General features: G+C 38.2%; 1 protein-coding gene across 2 annotated transcripts in view; it reads left to right on the forward strand.

Annotated features, from left to right (window-relative positions):
- Window positions 1–19232, forward strand: part of PPP3CA (protein phosphatase 3 catalytic subunit alpha) — a 170689-nt gene that overhangs the window by 128663 nt on the left and 22794 nt on the right. For both annotated transcript variants that reach the window (XM_040064100.2, XM_040064101.1), the window contains exons 4-8: window positions 425–536; window positions 1734–1879; window positions 3810–3949; window positions 10323–10400; window positions 12246–12340. In XM_040064100.2, coding sequence (XP_039920034.1) covers window positions 425–536; window positions 1734–1879; window positions 3810–3949; window positions 10323–10400; window positions 12246–12340 — 571 coding nt within the window. The remainder of the gene's footprint in view (window positions 1–424; window positions 537–1733; window positions 1880–3809; window positions 3950–10322; window positions 10401–12245; window positions 12341–19232) is intronic.

A 19232-nucleotide genomic window follows, 5' to 3' on the forward strand; every position in this document is an offset into this window, starting at 1 on the left:
TGAAGCAAATTTTCCTTAAGCCAGGAAATGCAGATCTTCTGGTGAAATTGTTTCCACGGAAGGTTTCTGCCTAACCTTCCAGGTGGAGCGTTGCACTTCACTCTGGAGATGCACAGCAATTGCTGTGTGGCAGCTGGGGCTGCTGAAGGCAGCACGTGGCTGACCAGGGAGGTGCCAAATTGTAAAAACTGTAAAACTCCATCAGGATATACCACGTATCAGGATGAGTTTCAGCCAGTCCAGGATGAAGTGTAGAGAAGTGTTTGAATGTAGTATGTGAAGAATGAAGTTAATCAGTTGAAAATACATGCTTTGCACAAATTACTTTTTACTTTTTCTGCTAGTTTTTTTGTGATGGAGGGAAATGTAAATTGTTCTGTCATTAATTATGAATTCTATTTGTCTTTCTTATTCTGATTTGCAGTGTGTGCTGTACTTGTGGGCCTTGAAAATCCTTTACCCCAAAACACTGTTTTTACTTCGTGGGAACCATGAATGTAGACATTTAACGGAGTATTTCACATTTAAGCAAGAATGTAAGTTTATCTTACCTTTCTCCTCTTGATTCCATTTTCAGCAACTTAGTTTGGTATTTTGCAAATATTTGATACTGGTTCACTATTAGTAAATTTTCACGTACTTTTCACATGAACTGCCATTAATTTTAAATTGTAGTCCCCGTTCCCTGAGAGGGCAGTCACCTCTCAGTGATGTGGAATGGAAGGGCTTAGACTCTTCCACATTTGGGCTTGCCAGCCTGGTGCGGGAGCATCCTGCGGCTGCTGTGGGTCCATCTGGGCCTGGATGCTCTTGGTAAATGTGTACTGATGCTTTTTGCAGCAGCTGAGGGCTTGCTGCCCCACACAGCAGCCTGGCAGGCAAAACCCGCTGGCACACCAACTCTGGCACCTGTGACAGGTTCCTGACTGCTAGTTAAGGAGTGCCTTGTCTCATGGAGCAGGAGGAAAATACAGGGGATTCTTATTTCGATTTTTTTTCCTTTAGGTATAGCATTTTTGCATTTATCCTGTGTCTAGGCTTAAACTTTTCGATACGCTCTTTTTATATGAATTCCTTTCTGTGTTGCAAGAAGGGATGCAGTGACACATAAGAGCTCATTAGGTATAGACCTTTACCTGCACAATGAAGCTTTTTTTTCCATGTGACACTGTAAGATGAAGCTATTGCCATAAGCATGTGTTTCCTTTTTACACTGGGGATAAAGGAAATGTTAATTGGCTCAAAGGCTTCATGGTTTACTGAGTTTATTGTGCATATTGGTAAATTAACATTTCAGCTTCATTGTACCGCCTCGTTCATTTCCTAATGGCATTTCTGTAGATAATTAATTATAAGGGACTGAGCTAAGGTTCTGACTATCTCATAGACAGTATATTGATGATGTGATAATGACAATAACCATTCAGCAAATGTTTTAAGGCTTACTCTACAGATTTCATACTGACTAGAAGTGGTAGACTGTAATGGTATATTCAGTTGTTAATTTACAGTGTTTTAGAAAAAATATTATAAAATTAATAAATTTCACCTCAGAACAGGAAGAATTTTTCCAGGAGTGGATTCCTGAAGATATTTTTGTATGAAACAAAAGTTTGGGTACAGTCCTGAATACCAGATAGAATAGTGAGAGAAAAAGTTTGCAATATTAAGCATATTCCTTTTTCCTCTTAAATATTGATGGTGCTTTCTGTTACCATCTTAATTTTTAAAAGGTAAAATCAAATATTCAGAACGTGTATATGATGCCTGCATGGATGCCTTTGACTGCCTTCCCTTGGCTGCTCTGATGAACCAACAATTCCTGTGTGTACATGGTGGCTTGTCTCCGGAGATCAACACCTTAGATGATATCAGAAAAGTAAGTCTTTGAGGTATTACCTATTAGCACAATGTAAGCACCATCTGACAACTCCTGGTGCCCTGTTAAGTGTTCTGTGCTTTCTTGGAGAAAATACAAAAGAGCTCTAGAAGAACCTTGCAATATACAAAGATGTAACAAAGAAGCTTCATATGATCACAATGAATATAGTTGGTATTTTTTTTTAAATAGTCAAGAGGTTCATTCTCAATAGGTCCCACCACATTTTTAATAGTTCTGCATTTGAGTGCCCAGCAAAATGTCTAATTGAGGCTTAAGAAGTTCGTGCTTCTAGTACTCTTATGTTCTGAAAAGCTTCTCAGAAATCTCATGGAAGTTCAGAGAACAATAGCAAACAGCTTCCTCACAGAATCCAGTGTTATTGCATGTTACAAATGATTAATTTTTTATTCACATGTTTTGTAGAAAAGATCTCAGTTGATATTTCTAAGAAGAGATATTTAAACCATTCATTCTTAAGCGTTCCCAGAAAAAAAAAAAGTTTCTTGTTTGCTGTTTGAGACTTGCAAACATGGATATATATTTCTGAGCTTTCAAGTTAGTAGAAGTTAATTTATATTCTGTGGTTAATTTGTAGTCTCCTAAGAAATTAATATAGTTTTAAAAAACCCAAATTGAGCCAGTAATTACATGTTTTGGTTTAAAAGCAATTAGCTTAAGATATTAACTGCACTTTAAAAAATTACTGAATGCAAAGTTTTGTTTCTGAGGTAAAGATTCACTATCTCAGTAAACAAAAATACTCTGCGTAAAAATTAGCTGGCTCTGCAACAGCATAATGGCAGAGTAAAGTTGTTTTGCTCTCAGATTCTAGATTAGGTTCATTAACACCTTCCCTTCCCTGTACCCAACCCAGCAGATTTATTTATCTTTGGCAATCAGCAGAAATTGGTTTTGCATATTTATGAATTTTTGTTTAATTTTAACGAATTGTAATTACATAAGCATTAATTGGAGAGGGCTGAAATAAGAAGTGTAGATGTGCTGTGAATATGTCGAGAATGCAAAGGTAAAATTGTAGAGGTCTCTTATTAAAACTTTCTGAGTGTTGAAAACTTACAAAATCAATTTGTTCTCCTTGAAAAATTTTTTTTAAGGGGAGGAGATATCTACTAGTTACTGAATCACTGCTTGACCTTTCTGGTCAAAATAGAGAATATTTCAGATTGCAAGCCTTATTCATATATCGTCTTAACAGGGCTGTTCTTATATGAAAGAATTCTTGAGATAACACATGGTGTTTCTATATTAAAGAGTTCTTGCAGGAGAATACTGATTCTTATTATTTTGTTATTTTGCTATTCTTCATCTTATTTGTGGTATGATTCTATGTCATTTGAAGTTTTAAATACCCATAGTAAGACCAGAAAGAGAAGTTTTTAGCTTCTTAATTAGGATTGAGGTAATGGGAGCAACAGGAATATCAGGCCAAGATGCTGTAATGCAGAGATATTGTCTTGATAGTTAGATACAATTTCTTGTGAAAATGTACATAAATCTAAATGGGAGCTTGCTTTGACATAACTACTGTATTTTCTTGAGGTGCCCCATTTACATAAATTGAATGCTCTAAGGTATGAAAAATCATGAAATACAGAAGTACTGTATTCTCCCTCATCCACTGGAATGCTTGCAAAAACCAGTAGAAAAGGCAAATAAAAATTGGCGTAGAGTGGGATTCCACTGTATCTCATAATTTTCAGTTATATCTCTGCCTTCTATCCCCTGTCACTGTTTGCAAGGTGTGTTTTGCTGTTACTCAAACTCCATTGCCTCAGAGCTGAAGAACAGATTGCTAAGAGTCTCTTTTTTACCTGCTTATGGATTGAAAAATAGTAATTTTGCTTCAATGTTCCTGTGATACATAGTTGAAAGAAGTTAGTATTTCTTTGTCTCCTATTTTTCTTAGTTAGATCGATTCAAGGAACCACCTGCATATGGACCTATGTGTGACATCCTGTGGTCAGACCCGTTGGAGGACTTTGGAAACGAGAAGACTCAGGAACACTTCACTCACAACACAGTCAGGGGGTGCTCGTACTTCTACAGGTGATTGTTACTACTTTGAATAGATTTCTGTTGGTGAACTGGTTCTGGTTTTGCAGTATAAATGTTTGCTTGAACTTTGTGTCACTGCTTAGGTAATTAAGCCTTTTTTTCTGCAGGCTAGCCTTGCTTTCAGAAAAAATCATGCTTGCTGTATTTGAATCTCTTCTGTTATGCCACATTGGGAAAACTCTAAATTGCTGAATTTTACTCACCAAAGCCTTTGTATTTTGCTTATTTTTGTTCTTGTGAGTTAGAGAATGAATGTGTCACTTTAAAAAGGGATACATAACTGTGTTTCTGGTTTGAAAATTAGAACTTAATTTCCAATAAAGGATTCCAGCATTGGAAAACTGATTACCTATTGTACTCCAGGGTGAATAAAAACCCTGATTTCCCCCACAGAGTTACTTTTTTTTCCTCTCAGTTTGATCAAACTTTTTTTTTATTGTTTGGGAATAATTCTCCTTAAGAAATTCAGTATTTGAAGAGCATTTGTTAAATGGAACTTAGTAATATCTGAAATGCAGACAAGTGCCTGTAATATTCTTGAAGAAACGTGTGTCTGCCTTTCTCTGACAGTGTGGGGATTGTAAGGAATTTGGGCTCATTTTTTTAAATTACGATATTTAAGAACAACGTACAGGGACACCAGAGTGACAAAACTAGCAGGGGAGGAGGTTCAATTGCAAAATGAGCAATGTATTCAGTGAAATATTAATTGAAAAATCCATTTTTGTTCAGGAGAAATGTGAAGATGCTGTTGAAATGTTAAGAGGTTGTTGAACTTTTTGAAGTGAAGCAGTTCTGCTTCAGCCTCTGCTAGTTACACACAAATCAAAGTTTTTTTCAACAAACTCAGCAGAAGGGAGGAATCCAGCTCTTTCACTTGCCTTAGAAAATCTCACCTTGAGCACCGACTGTAGCTGTTCAGTAACATATCAAAAGTAAAATCAATGGCTTCCACCAGCACCCAGGTGACTGAGCTGCTGGAATGAACCTCCTTGTCGGTAGCGTTATCAGCAAGGTAGCAGATGGTTTGATGTTGAGGAATGAGATTCCCTGCTCCCTTCTCGGAGCCGTAGCTGCTGCAGCGTGGGGCCGGCTAAGAAGAGAGCAGTTTGTTCTGCACCCTGGGCTGCTGGCACCCACCTCTGGTGGTGGGGAAGTCCGATGGGGTCCATCACATCTGGGAGGTGCTCAGTAGCTGTGGTTGGGCTCATCGTGAAAGGGCTGGCAAACTGCTGCAAACAACTGATCACTCAGATATGGCCTGATGGGTAAAGTCATCGCTCATCCTCTCAGCAGCAGCAAATGCTGGAGTGAACCTGAGACCCCCAGGCCCTGCACACACGGGGAGTAAGAGTGATTTCCTCTCATGAACAGCCTGGCAGACATGGCTTGTGCTTAAATGCAGAGCTCCTTATATACTGGAAAAACTTCTAGATTTTAGGTTGGGGTTTGGTTTTGTTTTGTTTTCAGAGATCTGCTCCATATAGTTGCCATAAAATTTCCTTAATCAGTTTCCTCCAAAAAAATGTATCAGACCTAGTCTGTGTTCTGATGCATATTCAGAAAAGTGCATGTTTCAGAAGAAGAGGAAATACTCAGAAGACAGCTAAGTATCGGGTCATGTGTGAGGGACGTATAACTGCTTAATGATTCAGTCAGAAGGCTGGTTTGGAGTCATGTTATCTGAGATTGTATAAGGGCAAGCATTCCTTTTAAAATAAGTACCTAGTTGCCCTGGAAGCTGACTAATTGCTTGCCTAATGATAATGCCTGGTGTAAAAGGTACCCATCAGTGTGGAATGTCTAATTTTCCTTGCCTTTTCGAGTTACTTCCTGAGTAAAGGAACAGATTTTCCTAAACAGGTAGCTCAGCTTGTAAAGTAGGGACTGAATTACTGGGTCCTCCAAGGTTGCCTGTTAATAGAATGATTGCGTTTATTCTTCACTGAATAAAATTTATTAAGTTTCTCCAGTCATTTCCAGAAAGGGAAGTTAAAAGATAGCAGTGAGGATTTTGAATGAAGATCAGGCAGATTTCATGCCAGCAAATCAGTGAAAGAATTTCAAGATGATTAAGATCTCCTAGCCAATTGCAGGAAATATCTGTAATAAATAACTTTCATTTATGAGAGATGTTCATTATAATGACGAGTTGCAAGTTACTTTGCTCTGACTTAGTTATTTCCTGATATAAAGTGCACTGTATTAATTGGATCTTCCATCTCAGAAGTGCATGGAATCTTCTGCATTCAGCCAAAAGCCGTGTGACTTGTTGGGCCATTTCTGTGAGAAAGTATAAAGACGGTAGCTTACAGTAGTCTGACAAGCCTCTCACTGCATTTCTTACATGATCACTGTCATACAGCCTGTTGAACTTCAAACTGATCCAGTATTTCTTCAAGAAACGTCCTTTTATGTAAGAGTTCTCGAAACTGCTGTGGCTAGTTGTAAAATGTCAGATCTTGAAACCATAGGCATAATGTGTCATTTAGAGATGCAAAGAGTAGTCAGCCTGATTTTCAGAAATGCTCTGAGTCAACACTTAATGCACACCTTTAGCATCTAGCAGCATTTTGTCCTGTGCGTTGTCAAAATTGCACAATGTCAGAGTGAAACGTTAACTGTGGAATATATGGAATTCATGAAAATATATTAAAGTTTCTGTATCTTAAAGAGAACAAAATGTGATAGGGATGGGATTTCATTTTCCTTATCTGAAGTTTAAAATTGTATGTCCTTTGTAATTGTGGTCTTTGATGCAATTTTGTCAAAAAGTAGAAATAATTAATGGAATGCTGATTGTTTAAATTGTTGTTTTATTATGAATTAAGCTTTTCTTTCATCCATACCCAAAATAACATTGTGTTGAGAGTATATTATGAAAAGGAGGGAATTAATTTGTCCCAGAGTGATATTAGACCCACAGGCACACAGTTTTCCAGCCGATCCAGCCAGTAAAGAAGCTTTCCTGTTTACCAGATTATCTAGTTCGTGCCTTGAATTTTTCTAGCAAATATTTATTTGCACTTAGCAATTTGTACTGATCTTGCCAATGACCCTTTGCACTTCTTTCATAAACTAGTGGTACAGTAACTCTCAGGCAGGTTGGACACCAGGAAGAACCCCTTCACTGGAGGAATGGTCAGGCATTGGAGAGGTGGTGGATTCACTCTCCCTGAAAGTGTTCAAGAAACATCTGCCAACCTTGGATAGCAGTGAAATGGTTCAACCTTTCAGATACTCTGGGGTAGAGTAATAATTTTGGCCCTTACAGGTGCATAATTTCAGTGGTGCACTTGATGTGCAAGTTAAGTTTGTCAATATGCAAAGATTAAAGGAATGTCTGCTGAAAGCTTTTGAAGACTCTCGTGTGTTTCAGCTCAGGGTGAGAGGCACACTTGTATGGGGTTTTTTTAATTTTTTTATTTTATTTTATTTATTTTATTTTTTTTTTTTAGTAGTAGCATTTTAAATTGATTCTTTTGCCCACTTTTCTACTCTTCTGTCTCCCAGGCCAGAAGCTTTTTGCTGCCCTCACATGGTCTGCCCAGATGTATTGGTAAAATTGCTTGTGTGCTCCATCAGACCTGGGAAAGCATCCAGTTTGAAAAGAATGACTCTGCAAAAAAAAGATGTGTTTATTTGTTCTAATGCCATGCAGTTCCCTGTTCCACTTCCCAGTGCAGCTCTGCAGACAGCACAGCTAAGAGCAAGCAAAAGCTGGTGGAAAGGGATCTTCTGAGAGTTGCTTAGGACAGCGCAGAAGCAAAAGCAATTGCCTTAGGAGACTCAAGTGCGAGGCCAATGGATTTTGAAGGAAACCTATTTCGTATGTGCATGTAATGTTACCGAAGTTTTTAGGCTAAATTTGAATGTTCTCTTTTGAAAGAAATGCTTATGCCTCTATTTTAATGGCATGATGGGGGATATGAAAAAAAAAATCTTAATTCCATGTATTTTTTCCAGTTATTGGTGGAAAAACAATTTGAAAACATTTACCATTTTGGTTCATGCTAGCAAAGTTAGCTTCTCTTTTAAAACTGCCCAGAAGTCATCATGCAAAAGAAACCTCAGAACTAGTAAAGTATGCATGAGGCATGTTAATGAGAGAAGATGCCCAAGTAGGGAATATCACAGTCAAGTACTCCATGGGAAATAACATCTCTCTAGCTTAGCGGAGGACTGTTTTGTTTTCTCTGTGAGTCACCGCTCCTCCGTGATTCAGCATGATACATGAAGGCAGGAGGCTGGGTCGCTCTGGAAAAGCCTGTTGCGTGGGGGATTTCTGTTTGTTTGTTTTCCCTCTTGGCCAGCTGCTTTATTTCTGGCTCATCTGAATTACAGTCTGGGCTCTGCAAAGCAGGGCAAGGAAGAGAGTGTTTCTGGAAGAGTGGCGCTCTGAAAAACTAGTAGGGAATTTGATTGCAAGTCAGTCATTTTAATAAAAGATGAGAAAAAAGATTTCCAAGCAGAAGTAATTTCTGTGAAAGTTTGTTTCTGCTAACTTTTGCCATAATGTCTGTTTTGTTGGCTCTTTGTAGGACTTCTTATTTTTGCCTGCTTTTTAGGACATGTATTTTTGTGTTAAGGGATATTGTTTAATCTAAAGCAAAGAGGTATTAAGGAAACGCTGGATAGCGTATGTAAAAGATGCAGTGTGCTTCTCCCCAGGCCCTGCTTCAACAAGAAGCTCAAGAAAAATGCCTGCAAGTTGCTTTGCCTTTATTTTTCAAAATAAAATATCAAGATAGACTGCTCATGGCTTGTGGTAGTCTGGGTAATAGGGCAGCTGTCATATTGAAGGTCCCATGCTATTCACCTGTAAGAAGAGAAGGCAAGCAGGTTCTTCTTTTGTAAATTGGCATGAAGCACTGTGTGACATCTCTGCCTTTGTAGGTGTGGGCCCTGTTGAATCAGCCAAATTCAGCTAGCAGAAGTCTTATTTTCCACAGATTTAGGAAGAACAAGATAATTAAGCAATAAAAAACCCCACCACTTTTGTACTTGAAATGGAAAGAAGAACCTATCGTATCTATTTAGGAGCATTTTTTACCACTTCATTATGTCTTCTTTAAAAGCAGTACTTAACACTGGATGAAAAGAATACTATGGAGGAAAAAAGGAATAGCTTAGACGTTTTGAGCAGCTGCACTGATAATGAACATAATCAACTGTCTATCAGATTTTTGTGATAGACCCCACTTTTCAGAAGTTAATGTAAAAATTTCTAAACAAAATGTACCATAAGTCTACGTTTAGTCACAATTAATTGTGAAAAGAAATGTATGCAAATCATTTCTCATTTGCCAGTGGTTTGAACGACAGCCTGTCAGAATTTGAGACCACTGCAGTTGCCAAAACGATACCCCACGTAATTTGGGAATTGAAATTGTTTTATAAGGGCAATCTTTTTAGACAATTCCAAATACCAGACCTGCATCTGAGAATATGTGCTAGGTGGCTCAAGTCCAGAAACAGCAATAAAGCATTCCACTGGGTTTGTAGCTTCTAGCTGTAAATGACACTTCACCTTCAAAATACCCAGGAAGGTTTGGAAGCAAGTAGAATAATTTCCCTTGGATAAACTAAAGGAAGATGATGCATTAGACCGGGGAAGGCGGGGGGGGGGGGTGTAAATTTTCACCTTTTTCCTGCATGAAATTAGAAACTGATGGGGCTGTTAACTGATTGCAAGTGGGCTCTTAAGGTGGTCCATGAAATTATGCCTGGGGCAGCAGTGTTTTGTATAATGTACAGTTTAAAATTTTTTTTATCTTGCTCAGTATGTTTAGCACAGATGTGTTCAATGAGCACATTTTGGGGATTTCAGAAGTCACAGGATTTTGAGTTTCCAAGGGGAAAAATAATTTGTTTATCAAGGAGATAAAGTTCAGGAAGATAAATACACCCAGTTTGAAGACTGATTTGCCTTTCTTCTTTCTGTTTTAACTTAACTTTCTGTCCACATAACCACCCTGTTTTCTGGTGTCCACAAGCAGACGCTGCGTACAGTAGTCAGTGAGTGAAGTTTTCTGTTACAAGGGACAGTTGTATTATCTTTTGCCTTTTTGGAATACATTAAATCTTAGAGTAATAAAAGTACCTTTTTTTCTTTCTGACAAGCCACAGGCTGATTGTTGTTATGTAATGAATGGCAGTTTCTAGCATTCCTTTCCAAGCAGTTTTGGGATGGGATTAAAAAAGACACTGCTGGTGATGTTGTCTCTACTGAAATCTGCCTGCAGAGCAGGTGCTGATTTCATGAACAATGCATGTTTTATTTGAAAACGTTTTTTGAAAGCTAGAGCTCTGTGTGCTGCTTCTGATAATGCCATAACAAGTGCTATTACTTTTTTCCTAACAGTTACCCTGCTGTATGTGAATTCCTACAGCACAATAACTTGTTATCCATACTCCGAGCTCATGAAGCCCAGGACGCTGGGTAAGTTTGTGTGGGGAGGGGGCAATAATAATATTATGTTTAATGGCTTACCATTCCCAAACAGAACACAGAAAGGAAGAGCAGATGAATGAGAATGAACTGGAAAACAGAAGTTGCAACAGCTCTCACTTTTTACTAATGCTACAAAAATACACACTGGCATTACAGTGTCTTTTACATTATTATTAGTGAGTTGCAAGGTTTAATGAATCCTTATATATGCCACTTAGCCTTAGTGATTTTAAGTGATAACAAAATGACCAAATTTTTTTGATGCCAGACGTGGAAAGAAAAAACAAATTTATTTCAGGAAAAGGTTTCTGAATGTGCGAGTCTTTTGACACACTGATTGCCGTGATGCTGGAGAAGTTATTTGGCTCACAAAGGCTAGAACTGACATCTTTTAGGACTTTCTCAGCTACCTGAAACTTTTGTACAAGTCTGTACAAGGAAGGAAACTTTATATATATATATATATATATATATATATATATATATATAAATAAAAATTGTAGAACTCAATAGGCACATAAATTTTTCTGGAGGAGTATCATTAATGAATTCAAGAAGTCTAAGCCACTGTATACAAAAACAGTCCAGGTCAAGCATCAGGTGGTGTTGATGGTTCCCCATGAAACTACTGTCATTATAAAGGTAGAATTTTTTGTGCTGCTTTAAAACATTACTTTAAAAATTCCTCTTATTTGAAATGTACCATGCTTGTGAGATATTAACGAAGGACTGGAATTTGAATAAATAGCTTTGCATGTCATGCATAATTTATTATTATTGTGTTTGTTTGGAGGTAGAAGCTTTACCCAACTTGAATGGCAATAAAAGATAAATTAGTGGCATTGTAGGAATAAGGTCAATATTCACTATGCATGTAAAAAGCTATTCTGAATGTTTGAATTGTCATGACTTCAGAATGGTAATTCAATTAAAAGCAAGCTATTACTGTCCTAGAAATACCTAGCATGGAATACGCAAGGGTAATGAAATTTAATTTTTCTTGTATTGCTTTCCAATAAGAGATGAAACATAAAATTTTATGGAAGAGATTGCATTGAAGTTATACAATGGTTTCAGTGCAACTTTTGTGGATGTTTGCTAACTTCTTAGTTTCGTGTAGCTGAGATTAAAGAGCGATGTTTGGTGTACTTGTGTCTAAGTACTGTTTGGTTGCTTTATTTCCAATTACTTGCAGGTTTAATGCTTGACTGATTATTTGTTGGTCTAATAAGCTTTTTACTTTTCATGAGGCAGTAAGGTTAGGTAAAGTAAACATGCAGACTTCGATAAAATGGCTAATAGAGTGGATAAGATTAGGCACAGCACTGAAAGGATAAGATGCCCTGTTTCTCCTTCCATGTTGCCTGGCCTTGCCATGCTTCCATGCCTGGAGAGGACCAGGTAGTGGGAAGGTAATGGGGGACAGGCAATTTCCTTCTGAAGGCAGAACCCTTCCGAGGCACCTGCTGATGATTGCTTCACCCACAGTCCCACAGAGGGAAGGTCTGGGAATGTCTTGGGCACTGACATTGAATTTGTAAACAATTCACAACTGAGCGAATTCACAACAAAACCCACCTCTGGCTCGCTGAATTTGACAGAGACAACTTTCAAGCATGGATCCCTGGTCGTGTCAAATGGTTATAATGAGGAAGTGTGCAGGAAATACTTCTTTCCTGTGGCTTTTACATGGCTCATGTGGGTGTTTTTCAGTCTTGGCATTTGTTAACAGCCACAGCACTAATGTACTAGGAGTTTTTTGCACTGTATGTGGTCAGTGACAAATATACGTTCAACACCGGGTAGTAATTAGTATCTTCTGTTTCTTCTTAGGTATCGTATGTACAGGAAAAGCCAAACAACAGGCTTCCCTTCGCTAATCACTATTTTTTCAGCACCAAACTATCTAGATGTATACAATAACAAAGGTAAGAATTCAATACCTGTTAACGTACAATAGACTGTACTTCTGTTTACTCGAATATGTCGATGTCTTTTCCTTTATTTATCATTTTGTGCCCATTCCACTTATTATGTAATACAAACCTAATTAAATTCCTTACAGGCAGATGCATGCTTTGAACATAACTATTTTAATATGCCTTAGGAAATTTCTGTATTTTGACTGCAAGTTATTAAGTAAATGTTACACAGGAAGCAAAACTTAAAACAGCTCTGTTAACTAAGAGAAGTATATTAAGAAATGCTCTGGGTGAGATGTTTAGAGCCCAGTGTTCCTTATAATTAATTAGCTGTTCCTTGCTTCTTTCCAATAAAATTAATGGAATTTGTATGTGCAAAAACTGTCTGGCCAGTTAAACTTTGACAGATCATGAGTGGGTAAAACGTGGATGGATGTCTGAGTTCTTTTATGTTTTGGGTTTTTCAATCCTTGACCACTGAAATGTAGAAAATTAAGTATAAATAGCCAAAAAAATAAAAAGGTTACTACAGAAGTAAGAGTCACTGGTCACTGTAAAAAGGCTTCACTGAATACAAGTCTTTGCAGCTTCTTTGAATGTATTCATTTATTGCATTTCTGGAAATCTCTAATGAACTGGAAAAAAGAATCATATTTCTAAAAATAAAGCTTTCTAATAAACCTGTCCTCCTAGACCTTGAAATAAGCATTATTGTTTACTTTCACGTAGTCCCTGTAGTGATAAAATTATTTGTGTTCTTCTGTGAACAAAGTAAAATAATTCTTTCTCAATTATATTCTTAAAAGTTGTTCCCTTGAAAAGAGATCAATTTCTCTTGAGAAAGGGATATTTTTAATCTGGATGCTTGTTTGCAGAGGAAGCAAGCAGTACTTATTTTTAAACTTGCAAAAGAAAGCTTCTTCAGGCATCATTTTGCGTTATAAAATTTATAATCTAAAAGCTTTTATCCCGTGGACTGTATGCAAGAGAAGGAAACACTTCACTGGTAGATAACACCTCAGATTTCTCAATATGCCTGTTAACTCGTGGAAGAATTAATATATTATTCTGCAAAACCATGCAAGCAAAACTCAGTAGTTACTTTTACAGAAGTTAGTGATGTTGGGGCTCTGGTGGCAACCTAAGAAGTACAGGATGAAGTAAGGAATGTGTTCATTTTCTCGGTAGGATCATTGCCATTGGTGGAGAAGGGTATTTATTCTCCTGGTTGGCTGCTTTGGGTTGAAGGCTAAGCAATCACAAGTCTGTACAAGGAAGGTGGTAGAAAGTGTTCACCTTTTGTTTCTTAGACGTGGAAGCAGCTCTGTGCAACGAAGGCAATGGGTGGATTGTATGAAACTTTGTCTTGAAGCCAAATGTTAAATGGAAAGCAATAATTTACAATGTTCAGAACCTTGAATTTGAAATGACAGAGTTTGAGTGATAAAGAGAAGTGCCTCTTTATTATCTCCATTTCCAAAGAGAGAGTAATTTCCCTTGTTCCAGGACGTTCCACTGTGGCAGTCAGGTCTTATATGTGGTGGAAAGCCTATTTTGATGGAGAGCTGTACGCCATTTGCTGAGAGGTGCTGGTTATCTGTGAACACAGCTGGAGTTGGTGTGCACTGCCAGCGATACCTGCTCAGAGTGAGCTCAGGCAAATCAGCACTGATGTGACATCAGCACCCGTGTGCCACTGCTTAATATATAACTTGTTGTAAATTCAGAGGCTGACCTTTAGCAGCTTTGTAATGGATTTCCATTGAATTTATCTGCCGCATTTTCTCTTGTTAGAAGTTTTGACACGTTATTTCATGTGACTGATTGCACCGGCTCTTGGCATTTAAAGTACATCATGCATAGTTTTTCATGCTGCGTTGCTCATATGCACACCTTTATCTGAATAGTCTCTGGGTGCTTGCTTCCCTCTTCAAGGAAGAAGCCCACTGTCACATAGAGTGAGTGCAAAACATGGCTACTTGTTGGTTTCTTTGGTTTGCAGCAAATAAATTAACTGAGAGTGCAGTTTCTGACTGATTTCAGGAGAAAAAGGGAAGGTATTTCCATCTGGAGGTGTTGTCAGGGCAGTTACTCTAGCAGACTTATGCACTGGTGCAGAACCTGATTGATTTTTACAGGTCTTTTGGAGGTTTGGTTACTGACAATCCTTGGAAGAGGAGTTACTCTCCTTCTAGTAAGTGCCTTCCTGTCTAGTATGCATTCTCAGTGTTCCTCTGGTTGTCAACTGACAAAGTCACCCTGATTAAATTCCTGACAGGCTCCAGCTCCCACTGACGTGAAATGGGTCATTTTTAAGTGCAGTATTGTTTAAGATGTAGACATTTTTTTAAAAGCTGCAAGAGGCTAAGAATGCTCATATTCTACCCCAGGCTGATAGTTCTCACACCCATTAAAGCAGGTGTAATTTCCTGAGCTTCTTCAAAGCACTTTGGGAGTAGACCTGTTTGCCAGCTTTATCCAGGGTTTCCTTCAGTCCCTGCTGGAGAACAGCCATGGGTCAGGTCTGGGGTCAGATCTGGGGTCATATATATCCTCAAACAGCAGTAAGGAGGCAACGATCTCAGTGCAGAAGAAGGCTTGACAGGAGCGGCTGAAGATAAGCTACCAAACAATCCTGTGTTCAGCGTATCTGCTGTTGTTAATTCTGCTGTGGAGCCTCTGCATGGGCTGTCTCACAGTCATGACCCCCCAGGGGAGCCTCTTCTGGCTTTGTGCCGCTGCACCCTGGCACTGAAGGGAGTTCTCTGTATCCCTTTGCTTGCTGGCTGGTGCCTCGTGCAGGCTGTGTGTTACTTGTCACTGCGGGTCCTGTCACGGCCCCAGGCCACACGCACACAGCTTTGGGTGCCAAAGTGAGGTTTGTCGATTAGGGGGCTCCTGTCTGGGCTTCCCTCTGTAGTTGATGGAGACAGGAGAGAGGCTTTCAGGGAGTGATTCAGAGACTCAGAAACTGCCTCGATACTGGGAGCCTTGTGTCCTCCTTTTTCCGTTATTATCCTTCTCCATTACTATTATTAATTCCTTCCATATTCATTATAATGGAGAGCATTGGCAAAGGGAAGGAATTTTTATATGGTTTTTGGCAACTTCTGAGCTACTGTTCAGTGTCCTCATAGCTTTCTCAAACATTTCTGCTTTCATTTATTTTATTAAAAGGCATAAAGATACTTTCAGATTATTATTAATACTCGTTACAAGAAATACCAGTGCATTGGTGATTCTTCTAAGACTACTGCTTCTAGAGAGAAAGCCGATGCAGGAAGATGTCTTAATTGCATTGTGGTAGTTTCCAGTGACTTCAGGGCCTCAGAGATCTTCTGTGCTGATCAAGGAGCTCTGAGAAAGTTGTTGCAAGTAATACGTCAGTGGAGTGTGTGTAAAGCATCAGCATGAAGTATACCATGGTTACACATGAAGAAATGTGCCTCATTCAGATAGATCTAATGGGAAAACTATTTTCACCTGGAAAAAGAGTAGTATACCTGGAAGAAAAGGATGATCTGTGAGAAATATTAGCACTTTGAGGGGGAGAAAAGAGATGTAACCTCTGTTTGCCCTATCAGTTTTCTTTAATGCCTTATCTCTGCTGCTGTAATGAGTTCTTGTCACAGAAACAAAAGCTTTGAAGGAAGAGTTGTCAGGGTATCTAGGCCATCTCATTGCTGATGCAGAGAAGTTTGCCAAATGTGATTTTTGAGTCTGTTGATAAAATCTTGAATGTTTCTCCTCTGTTTCTTTGCAAGCTGCAGTTGGACGTGTAAAATAAAAATCTTCAACATTTTATAAGGAAAGATGTTTCCTAGATGTTACCTACAATTATTTTCACTTCTGTACTGGATTATTTAGACACTTACCTTGTATAGTAAATAATTTTTGTCCTTTGATAATATTTAAACTCCTTGAGCATTTTGCTAACTCTTATCCCTGACCTGGGCAGAAAATGCTGTGGTTACTTAGCAACTCTTCTTGAGAAGGCACTGTTCCCGGTTGCACAGTTAATGCTGAAGTTAATTTGGCATTAAATCAGAAATTGAAATTCTCTCTTAGGTTTAAAGAATTTGAGGGACTTTTCACTGATTCATTTTCTAAATACAGGATGAGTTTTCTGAAAGAAAATGACAAGAAAATTAGTTAAATTGTTTACTAAAAATGTTTTTTGGTTGTTCCTTAAATAAAAATATTCTGGGCTAGTATTTCTACTATCCTCATTATTTTTCTCTTCTGATTATTTTTTTCTGATGGAAATGTTATCAGTTAATTTACACTGAAAAATAGTTTGGCAGATCATGAAGTAGAATACGTAATGTCTTTGAGAAATTCTGAACCGTCACACAGTTTAATGTTGTTCACATTGCTTGAGGCCTTAACCTACCTCCAAATGTATAATCTTTTAAAGCGCCATTTGAGATGCCGGAAGGTCTGAGACATCCACTCAGATCTGGCAGGTGTGACACAGTTGTTCTAAGCTTATCTGTAACCGAGGGAGACCAAGGAGGTGCAGCACTAGCTGCTGTATCTAACACTGGAAACGTTAGAAGGGCTGTCTCCATTTCTAGCTAAAGGGTAAGGAGTTTTTTTACCTGCACAGTTTTCAACACCCATATTTCCAGCCTTACGGGTAGCTATGTTAAATGCTTCAAGCCAAGCAGTACTAAATGCCCTTTGCCTGCTTCATGAGTGTTTTCATTTCACTGATGTGATTTCAGCGTCCAGTATCTCAGTTTACTAGCATTGGAAAGAAGTGTAGTGTCATTTGGGCTATCTGCACATCTTCTCTTTACAAAACATTAGCTTTTAAAACTTACTTACAACAGCAAGTATCAAAATTAGGTTAAAATGTGTATGTCTGTTAAGAATAATAAAATAAGATTCTTGCTCTGGTTGGAGATTATATACATGGTAATGACTGGTGGCTTGGTCTGCTAGCATCTGTCTGACTATGTGTTTGGAAAGAAAAGTATTGAGGTTGCAGCCTGGAATAATAAGCAAATGTTGGAGAGATGTTCTCATCCGTTTTCCTTTTCAACTTTGGTAGTGCCTTCTTTGCTCATGCCGTTCTCTTGGACTTCTATAGGGAGCGGACTAGATCCTCCTCATGTGACTGCAGTATTTCAGAAGGTTTCATCTTCTCAAAGTGTATAGGGCTTGGGGATTAATCTTCCAGAGAGTTATCTCGAGTCCTCACTTGTGCTACCTATCCCACTTCTGTCTCCTCCATCAGCAGCTGTGTGACCTCCACTCTTACAACCTTCAAAAGCTGCATACCCTTTCAGGGCTGCTGGTTCTCCTGTAGCTGCTTAGGCATCAAGCTAACGTGGACTAAGGAATGAAGCAGAGGTGAAACCCCCTATCTTTTCTGAGCCAACAGAAAGGAAAAATAAAGCTATGACCAAAAGTGAGCATGGGGGAAGATAAGCTCAGGGGAACTCCTGCTGTTATCTGAGAAGCATTTTCTACTTGATCCAGAGGAGGTTTTCCTCTTCTGACTAAGTAGTAATCAGAACTGTACAATCATAACGAGCTGATTTGCTTCATGTTAAATATCATCTTCATTACTTGCCTGATAAAAATACTTTGTGTGGATTGTGCTTGTAAATTACAGATTTTTAATTTAAAATGCCAAAAAGTATTTGTGATACAGGTAACTACCCTACTTTATTTTATTAAGAGGAGAGTTATCTTAGAAGGCTTCTCTGTTATTACCCTGCTTTATTGTATAAAGTTATTTTGAAATAATTTGTTGAGGAGATGTACAGGTCATTTATGGGGAGAATATTTTAAAGTAATATTACTGGAAATTTCTTTTGTAAGGTATTCAGGTATATAAATAAGGTGTTGTGACAGTATTTTTATTGTAGTAATCTTAAATTATCTTCCTATCAAAGAAAACAACTCAACTAAAGCCGTCTTCATTTAATTTTATGTTTTTCATAGGGTTCAGGCTTTTTCAGAGGCCAGTTTTAAAAGTTCCCTGTAAAAATGATTTTTTTTAATTCAAATTGCACAGAATTTAGAAATAGGCTTAACAGATAAATTGAAGAAGTAATGGGAAGGGAAGCTACCTCAGCACACAAAGATGATGAATTCAAAGTTTTAGTTCTTCTAAATGAATCTTTACAACCATTAAGTGGTCCTTTTTGTGTGGTTTTGACTAATTTTTTCTGTAAAGCCACAAACTATTTATTTTTATTATGCAATTGTGTCACTGTAATAGAAGAAGAATGAATTTCTATCTGCTGCATGTGATTTCAGCCAAAAACTGTTGGACATAGTTAGAGCATTGACACTAGTTTTCTCATTTTTGCTAATAGCAGTATTAAGCCATTTTTTTTTCTGCTGAGCAGTGGAATGGCTGCCAGTTGTCAGACAGGGATGGGCAAGAGTCAATTGTGGTTTATTTAAATGGAGGGTGTCTGCTTGGCAAAAGTTCATTATTGCTAGCAAGCTGGTTTCTGTGTCTGACAGTGAGTATGTTTCAGAAACTCCCAGGTCATTCTGGACTCAGACGTTGACCACAAAATGGAAGACATTTAACATCCTATTAAATATCTGCGAAGCAACAGCCAAGTGCATTAAAAAAAGTTTCCTTCTTTGATTGACACAGTCAGTGAAAAGAGGGAAATAATCAGAAGAAATTGTTCAGCCCCTTTAGCCAACACTGCATTTCCCTACAATGCTGTCTCACGTTGCAGTTGTGCAACTTTATTGCTGGCTATTAAGTGATAACCAGTCCCTGGAACTATATTCCTCCCTGGGGAGCCAGAATTGGGAAGGCTGGAGCAAAGGGGAAAGCATAGAATGGTACATCTTCTTGTATTGACTGGTTTTGTTGCTTGTGTTGATTAAATATCCTGCATGTAGTCTCCTGTAACTGCAT

This window comes from Hirundo rustica, chromosome 5 (genome assembly GCF_015227805.2).
Source record: "Hirundo rustica isolate bHirRus1 chromosome 5, bHirRus1.pri.v3, whole genome shotgun sequence".
Classification (NCBI taxonomy): domain Eukaryota; kingdom Metazoa; phylum Chordata; class Aves; order Passeriformes; family Hirundinidae; genus Hirundo; species Hirundo rustica.